The following is a 9,299-nucleotide window of genomic DNA, read 5'->3' on the forward strand; positions in this document are numbered from 1 at the left end:
GCAAAATGCATGATTGGGCAACAGAAGACTTACTGTATAGGTGAAGCAGGCTGCCCAGGGAGCCACTGGCTGAAGGAAGACCTACAGAGTTTTTGTAAATAATACTTCTAAATGTGGACAAGTAAAACTGTGGAGTCACAAATATAGGAACAGCAGTCAGCGGTTTTCATTAATCCTATGACACAAGCATCATTTAGCAAAATAAGATAGGTTACATTTGGTTTCAGTAATGCTTGTTTGTATTTATTTTAACAACTTCTTGTCAGTGAAACGCCTTTACATTGGTGTTGTTGGTGAGAATTATACTTTTTTTTTTAACCTTAACACGGTTTGGCTTATAAGGACAGTTTTAAAAAAGTATCAAAGTCGATGCAGCAGAACCAGAGATATTGTCCTTTTTCTTACCTGGCACAACCCTTACCCACAATGCAACTCAAACGCTAACAGCTTAGTTAAATAGTCCAGTGTGTTATGCTAGTAGCAGCTAATGTAGCCTCAACCCTCTACTTCAAGTAGAGATCACAGGGCGAGTTACAGAGGTCTAGTGTGCTCACAATGCTCAAACTCCATACCCACAATTTAGAAATAGTGTGTAAAGGTACTCACATACATGCTGTTGTTTGAAGCCTTGACACAAACCAGAAGTTGAATAAAGTTGATTTAAACTAAAATAACATTAAGTATAAGGGGGGAAAAAGCTATTGTTGTTGAATCAATTCTCACTCCCTCATGCCCAAGTACTTCTTTCCATCCATGATGTCACTCAGGTTTTTGTTCCTCCCTAATTGCTAATTTGCTTCTCCTCATATCAGCTCATTATCCACCTGGAAGGAAGAAAAACAGATCACCAGGTCTGAAGGGCCAGAACAGGGTGCCTATCTTGCACCAAAGCGTTAAGGTGGGCGTCTGTAAGGTCCCCCAAAGTATAGCAGCACCGATAAAGTATATGTGTGGCATACCCGTTTTGCTTCTCTGCATCAGTACCTTCCATGAACTCCACTTTCTCCACACTTTCTAAATGACTGTTTGTGCATTGGCTTCTCCTTTTCACTGCCCCTGTCCCTCAGAAACTCATACTCTTTTTTGCAAACACAGTACGCAGTGTGAGGTGTGTCCGTGCAGCAGAGGCTGAGAGCTCCAAGAGGCCATGAGTCATAGAGAATGAATTCTGCCCTCCCGCAGCTAGCATCTGACTGAACAATGACTGCTGCCTCCTTGCTTAGCTAACCACCACGCTCTCTGACTTCACTGCCTTTACAAGGCTAACACTTTATGGCTGGTCTGCCCTCCTGCCTGCCGGAGAGACTTTAATGAAAAGAGAAAACCTCATGAGGCTCTCTGATCGACCAGAGAAAACGATTCGTTTTAGAAGCGGCTTTGCTATTAAAGTCAAGCTGACATCACTGTGGTTGTATGTTATCATGAGCGGAGGGATTGTGTTGTGGTGTGAATGCTGGTGACACAAGATGATACTGAGGTCACACATACATACAATCACTACACACACACACACAAACACACATATATAATGGAGTCACAGAGGGTAGTGATGTTGAATTTGCTGTTCCTCCAGGCACAGTGACACAGTTCAGCAGCAACTGCATTAGCAGCAGCTTTCGACACCAGTCTGTTACACATCTGGGCCTCCTCCATACACACACACTTGTGAAACTATGCTCACACACTCCTGGCATATGTGTGGGTTAAGAGGAAAAGGAGGAAACCAAAGGCATGAAAGGCCCTGAGCCCAGTCTAAATATAAGCCAGGCAGGGTTTGCCAAAAGCAGTGCTTTTTCCCCCTTTATTTTGTCTGTTCTAAATTAAAGCCTGGCTACAGAGCTGCTGCTGGGGCTGCTGCTGGTGCAGAGGCTTAGGCTGCGCTTTCTCCCAGGGGGCCCACAGACACACACACGGGCTCTTTGAAAACAGCAGTTGCGTGTGCACACATTCCCACACAGAAACACAGTCTTTTCTTATATAGGTTAGACTGCTTTAAGCATCATTAAGTAGATGATTGGATTTCAATGAGAAGTGCACCTGGTATGGCTGCATTATAGGTAGTCAGCAGATATAAAGACAAGACAAGGCCCAATATGACCTTAAAATATTAAACCATACATCTCTAATTTCAAGAAACCAACTGGAGACCTATATAATATTCAGCTGGGGGTAAGTAAAATGATGATTCCCACTATTGCTTGATGCACAGCACTTAGAGTAGCAGGCTCTCAATCCCACCCTCAGTATAATATAAGAGTAAAATGCCCACTGTGGGAATAAGGCTTATCAAGACTGGGAACATGGAAGAAAGGCTATGTGAATGATGGAGAAAACTGAAGCCTAGTTGTTCCCTTTAGCATGGCAGCAGGCCCAGTCCCAGCAGACCAAACTGTGTTGTGTGGTGCTTCGTCCTGTGTCCTTCTGTCTGCTTGACAGAGGAGGAAAGAGACATGACTGTGGGCATCTGTCTCGCTCCACCTGCCACCATGATACTTGATGCCATTTGTGCAAAAGAATCTCGATTAAGGTCTCTCTTTTCTTTTTCTCCCTTTTTCCACCTGGCTTTCTCTTTTCTTTTTTTTCTGCCTCCATTTTTAATCTGAGTCTCTCCTTTTGTGTCTGTCTGCCCTCAGGCCTTGGCCATTAGGTGTAATCAGGGGTATAAATTTTTAAAGAGCCCATGCTGATGTTGTAGCTATGGTAGATGGTCTTAACAACAGGAGGCTACACATGCATAAAATGGGCATATGACACGCACAAAGGAAGACAGCCATGCTATCTTTCAGTAAAAGACATCTTTAGTAAACCTTTCTCTCTCCATACACACATACACATAGATGCTGACGCTCCAGTCAAATGATGCAAAGACCAAATAGGCATCACAAGGTTCCCAGGATATCTCAAAGGGTATCAGAACACTGTGCTTGTGTGTAAGTTAAAAATGTGCTTGACAGAGAATCAAAGCCACATAAAATATATTTTGGACAGGAAAGCATTACGCATTTTGTATTCTTCATTGATTTTACCATACTTAGAGTATGGCGTTGAAAACTGGGGAAATACATACAAAAGCTCACTTCAACCATTGTATATATTACAAAAAAGAGCGATAAGAATTGTGCATAAGATGGGGTATAGGGATCACACCAATGGAGCTTTCATACAGTCTAAATTGTTAAAATGTTTTGATTTAGTGGGATATAAGACTGCTGTGTTTATGTATAAAGCCAGGAACAATTTATTACCTGGTGGAATTCAAAAACTATTTAATGAAAGGGAAGGGGGATACAATTTAAGGGGTCAATTAAATTTAAAAATTCATGCTATACGTACAACCAAAAAAAGATTCTGTATTTCCATAAGTGGGGTAAAACTATGGAATAATTTAAGTGTAGACATAAAAAATAGTAATAGAATTGACAAGTTTAAACATAAATATAAAGGTACTTGTGTGGTGTAGAAGATAATTATCTATGTAGAGATACTGCTTGCAAACCAATGATGGTAAGATGATGTCATGGGGTAGGACTGGATAAGTCTGACTTCTTCCTACTCCATTCAAGCATGTACTAGGTATAAGCAAACTGATATTGGATTAGCATTTGTTAGATATGTGTAAAATTATGTGTGTTGACATATCAAATGTCTTTACATGCTTGAAAGAATAAATAAATCAAATCAAATCAAATCAAATCAAAAGCCAGTTGGAGTTTTAACACTCAGCTTATCGCTTAGGTCACAGTGCCCCCTGTTGGCAGTGGCATTCAATTACGTGAGCACAAACTGCATGTCGACCCCAGTGGCCCAATGGATAAGGCACTGGCCTCCGAAGCCAGGGATTGTGGGTTTGAGTCCCATCTGGGGTAGAATTTTCCTTTCAAACCTTTGTTGCTATTCTGTGCAGACAGTACAAAGACAGCTCTTAATGTGGGATGATGCATTCTTCAAATCTGTGAAATGAAGCAGTATTGTCAGGGTTTTTGCTTTGCCCTCAGTTAACAGCTCCTGTTGTTCAGGTTTATACCTGACATGAGTTGGTATAAGTGGTTCATTTAGGAACAAGATTCATGAGGTTGTGATCCATGGTGCAGATTCTTTATCCCCATTCACCCCTTTGTTCCAGGGAGCTTAAAACTCTAGTACTAGCCTACTGTTATTAAAAGTAAAATTAGCCAGATTAGTTATTAGCAGTTCTTGTTTCCAATGTGTCTGTGAATGTAGAGGTAACTATTACTAGATGGGTTTGATACAGAATAAAGCTTAACTATATGATGATTCTTGAAGAAGCTCCGGGATTATAAGGGATGTTTTTTCTGATTTGTTTGTCATGTCTGTGTTCAGATTTGACTTGTTTTTTTTATGTGAATTGTGTCATTTGGGATATAGTACCTTAATTGCCTCAGTAAGGTGTGTGTCAAAAAAAACTTAGCTCTGTTCTGAAAGCAGAATGCAAACATAACCCTCTGTGTGTCTGTCTACCCTGTAGAATTCTGGACTTTCGCCGCGTCCCCCCTGTGGCTGGCAGACTGGTCAACATGACAAAGGAGATCCGAGACGTCACACGAGACAAAAAGCTCTGGAGGACCTTCTTCATTTCACCAGGTACACAATGAAAGAGGGAAGAGATATTGGTTTTCAGTGACACATTTAGAAGGGTAAAACTTTACCCACGATGCCCTGACATTGGTGTTACTTCACTCCCAGAACTGATAAAAAATGCTGCACAAATTTTACTTCTTTTTCTAGTTTGTCATGTATAGCACAAAACTGTGGGAAACACGTTCAACAACCAACAATCAGATTTCATTGAACAATAACATGCCCTCAGTATAGCCCTCAACGTGCACAAGTGAACAGCCTCCTTGCTTATAATGTAGAGCAATGCTAGTCCTGTGCCCTGATTTACTGGGATATTCATTTGCATGAGATTATCAGGAGACTATATCTTGTGCCAAAGCAGGACAGTTCATAAGCTATGCAACCTTTTATTCTACATAATACATAGAAAATTCCAGAATCTCAGCAATTACAAGTCATTGTAATTTAAGGTAATTTTGTTTGGTAAAGTTGGGTTTTAAAAATGTGGTGTACATTTCAAATAGAAAGAACTGTAGTCACATTTAAGTTTAACACTTAATAGCATAATAGAATATGTAAATATAACTGCTGTCATTAAGAATGGTTAAACCAAACAGCCTCAAGGTGTTTTTTTGCCATTCTCAGCCAACAACGTTTGTTTCTACGGAGAGTGTTCGTACTACTGCTCCACCGAGCATGCTCTGTGCGGTAAACCAGACCAGATAGAAGGATCTCTGGCTGCCTTCCTCCCAGACATGGCTCTCGCCAAACGCAAGACCTGGAGGAACCCGTGGAGACGTTCCTACCACAAACGCAAGAAGGCAGAGTAAGAGATCGATCCTGCACCGAGACAGTGCTGCATTCATTACATGAAGCAGACTCTGAGGGATTCGATGTAGAGCCAAGTCCTGTAGGTCCAGCTATCAGAAGATATTTATTACTATCAGTTACCAGTGACTCATGAGAACTGAGTAAGAGATGTGTACTTAAGATGTTTAGTTCACCATGTGTCAAAGCTGACTGTGTCAGGGCAGTATGGAAACTACACCGCTAAAATGTAAGTGAACCCAGTATCAGATTGTAGGCAAGAGTCTTTATTTACAATGATGAGCTGGAGAGGGAGGAATGCAGGTAGTTGTGTAGCTCTGACAAGGCATGGTGACAGGAAACTGTCAGTGAAGACAGAAAACACTTCCTCCTCCACAGGCAGGAGTCCAGGTTTCATAGCAGAGAGTGTTCAGCAATCCAGAGGTGCAGACACTATGACTCACAGTATTACAGAGGCAAGGCAGCAGAGAAGTCAAGAGTCCCATCCAAAGGCCTGATATGGTCTTTCAGAGGCAAGGCAGAGATGTAGTCAGAATCCAATTCTGAAGGTCTGGTGTTAGTCAGTCTTTGCCGGGGTGATGTAGAGGCATAGTCAAGGTAAAACTCCAAAGTTTTCCTTTCCAGTTACACAAAGGCACAAGAGAAAGCTGGTACAGAATGGCTGAAAAGTCAAGCACACAATCAGGACAGTCTGGCAACTTCTTTGAGGAAAGAAGCTGCTTATAAAAGGGTATGCACAGGTGTTGTCAACTGGTGCAGGTGAGGATAATTGGTGTAATAAAGGTAAAGTAACTGGGAGTGAGGGTAGGGTGGAACAGGAAGTGTCAGGTAAAAATAAAAGCCAGTTACCAGAAGTGGAGCTGGAGTTCATGACAGACTGACATCCAAGTATAACAAACTGTATGTGCATTTTCATGCAAAAAGAATCTTGTTATGATAAAAGAAAACACTTACACCACTTTGTTTCCCAAAATCACCTCAGCACAAGAATAAACAAGAACAAATGTTCAAATGGGTGACTAACTGGATTTTGGCAATGTTTTTGCAAAATAGATGCATTAATTCTGGTAGACTAAAGATGTAAACTAGATGTTTGTGTGGTATTTTAACCTCTCCAGGTGGGAGGTGGATCCCGACTACTGCGAGGAGGTTAAACAGACTCCACCTTACGACAGCGGGACACGGCTGCTGGACATCATGGACATGACCATCTTTGACTTCCTCATGGGTGAGCTGTCTCATATTGTTTAAGAAGTGGATTTCCTTTAATACCAAATAAGTGGTTACATTTTTTGAACCTCTTATTCCACTCTATAATGCATCAATAATTATAATCCAATAATAGAATATACATTAATATGAACTGTACTATTCTGCAATAATGAGTACATTTACTTTTGGTTCTTTAAGTACATTTTGAAGTTATTACTTTTACTTAAGTAACATTATGAGTGCAGGGCTTTTACTCGCAATACAGAGTATTTTTACTGTGGTATTGATACTTTTAATCAAGTAAACAATCTGAGTACTTCTTCCACCACTGTTCAAACACAGGGAACATGGATCGCCACCATTATGAGACGTTCGAAAAGTTTGGAAATGAGACCTTCATCATACATTTGGACAATGGCCGGGGGTAAGCTGCTAGCCGGTCCTTGTCATCCATAATAATAAAAGAAAATGAGACAATGTCCAAAAATCTAGTTAACTAATGAAGTATTTTGTGATTGACATGCATTTTGGATGACTTTACAATCAAATAAAAACTCACTGGCTGTATTGGCAGAGTTCAGCATTAACCTTTAATGCATCACATGTATAACACATAAAATAAATTTGTTCATAATGAGCTTCTGTACAGTGCCTAATACTTAGCATTTTGATATGTTAGTGGAGTTTGTACTATACAATAGCTGATATATACATAAACCGGACGCCTGTAGCGATTGTCTTTAAATCATATCAGGTATTACAAGAACATGTTTTTCAGGAATAGCTCATTAAATTGCAAATGTATGCGAATTTTTATGAAAATGCCAGAAACTGCATAAAATTATGCATGTATAAATACACAAACATTTCTGATTTACAGGTGAGCAACAAAAGGCACAGAAAAAAATAGTGTGTATTGTGTAAAAATAAAGTGTGCGAGATAACAGAGGTGTATAAGCTGCTGCACAGCAATCACATTAATCAAAAACTTGACACAATAAAAATTACAGACAAACAGCAGGTTGCCCGACAGCAAAGGGAAAATTAAATACCAGTCAGTCGTCACAATTCACCCAAATTATGCTTCTGTTTTTTTTTTTTCTTTTGCTGTAGCTTTGGAAAGCACTCTCATGACGAGATGTCCATTCTGGTGCCGCTGACCCAGTGCTGCAGGTGAGGTTCTCTGTACTGAAGTCTTTGTTTAGCTTGGTAAGAAAAAAAGAAGATAAAGATAGAAATCTGTATGAGGCTACTAAATTGCATAATCATCCCAGTAGGATTTATTTTATTCACTGTTTTGCTTGGTGCTATAGTTACTCTTCCTCCCTTGGCTGCTTTCGTTCTGCAGGGTAAGGAAGTCGACCCACTTGCGTCTGCTGCTGCTGGCTAAGGAAGAATACAAGCTGTCGATGCTCATGGCAGAATCCCTGGTGAGGGACCGCCTCAGTCCCATCCTCATCCAGCCACACCTGGAAGCCATGGACCGACGACTACGGCAGGTCTGTGCTTAATACTCATTTAATGCCTGCGCAGTGTTTTGCCTTCTATCATTTTATTTGAATTATTAAAGTAGAGCTTAAAAAATGAGTAGATTAACTGATTAGCTGATCTGCAGCCATTTGTAGTTTTATGGAAAAGTGCCAGAAAGTCACTAGGTCACTGGTTATGAATATTTTCCTCTATGACGATAAATTACACGTCTTTGGATTTTGACTCTTAGTTGTGCAAAACATGAAATCTGAAACCCTGGGAATTTGTAAATAAACAATTGTCACAGTTTTCTGATATTTTAAAGACCAAAATGATGGATGATTGATTAAGCTGATCTTATTTGACCTTCATTTTCATAATAAATAATACCTTTCCTCTACCTTAAACCTCTTGTATTGTAAAATGTCATCACCTCTAGGTGCTGAATGTGCTGTCAGAATGCATTGAAAAGGAGGGTTACAGTTACGTAGTGGAGGACGACCTCCAGGGGGATCAAGGGACAGACCACACTCACACAGGCCCACGACGGAGGTAGCTATCTGGGGTTGCTGGCAGCTTGATAGGACGAAATCTCTGGAGAGAGGAGACTGGACCAGATTCAGTCTCTCTCTCTTAAAACTGAACTGTCATCCTGTAACAGATGAGCTCCATCTGTACTGAATTTCTCAGAGGGCTTGATTTTTTTGCTGAACTTACAGTGAAGCCCACCTGCCTGAGATAGATATAAGCTGTCTGGAAGTGGAAGCCTGCTGGATAGGACTGGACTTTGATAAACAGTGCAATGACTGTATCTGTACTGAAGACTTCACGACAGATCTGGGCGCACCCTGCATCACCTAGACTCCTTAAAATATCCAACCCTGACTCTAGTGTAGGATAGCTTCACCACAGCTTACCACACCAACCCACCGCAGCACTACCAAACTATGAAAGTCTTGCAAGAGACTCCTTCTCTCCGTCTTGTTCAGGACCCTTTTTTGAATTCAGTGAATTCTGAGGGACTTGTAAAGCTCTCCCCACCTTTCCCTTCCTTATCTCCACAAGCTGAATTATGTGTTTCTACGTATTGTTGGTATTGCAGATGTTCCAGCTGAACCTTCACAGTGGAGAAGGAGGTGAAAGTTTACTTCCTGTTGTCTTATCAAAATAACATTTTGAGTTCTGCTGGAAAAATGTTTTATTGCAAAGAG

The 9,299-nt window shown here is 40.7% G+C and overlaps 1 protein-coding gene and 1 non-coding gene across 2 annotated transcripts in view; both read left to right on the plus strand.

The window, feature by feature from the left end:
• The window catches only part of fam20cb (FAM20C golgi associated secretory pathway kinase b), a 59,998-nt gene extending 50,707 nt beyond the window's left edge, over positions 1-9,291 (plus strand). The window contains exons 5-11 of the mRNA XM_020615947.1: positions 4,487-4,602; positions 5,224-5,404; positions 6,525-6,634; positions 6,961-7,042; positions 7,732-7,791; positions 7,967-8,117; positions 8,528-9,291. Of these exons, the coding sequence (XP_020471603.1) occupies positions 4,487-4,602; positions 5,224-5,404; positions 6,525-6,634; positions 6,961-7,042; positions 7,732-7,791; positions 7,967-8,117; positions 8,528-8,644 (817 nt within the window). The 3' untranslated portion in view covers positions 8,645-9,291. The remainder of the gene's footprint in view (positions 1-4,486; positions 4,603-5,223; positions 5,405-6,524; positions 6,635-6,960; positions 7,043-7,731; positions 7,792-7,966; positions 8,118-8,527) is intronic.
• trnar-ccg (transfer RNA arginine (anticodon CCG)) lies at positions 3,794-3,866 on the plus strand. Its single transcript has one exon. It is a non-coding gene; the product is annotated as a tRNA-Arg (tRNA).
• Positions 9,292-9,299: the final 8 nt, after the last annotated feature.

The sequence above is a fragment of the Monopterus albus genome, unplaced genomic scaffold, assembly GCF_001952655.1.
Source record: "Monopterus albus unplaced genomic scaffold, M_albus_1.0 scaffold171.1, whole genome shotgun sequence".
NCBI classification, from domain to species: domain Eukaryota; kingdom Metazoa; phylum Chordata; class Actinopteri; order Synbranchiformes; family Synbranchidae; genus Monopterus; species Monopterus albus.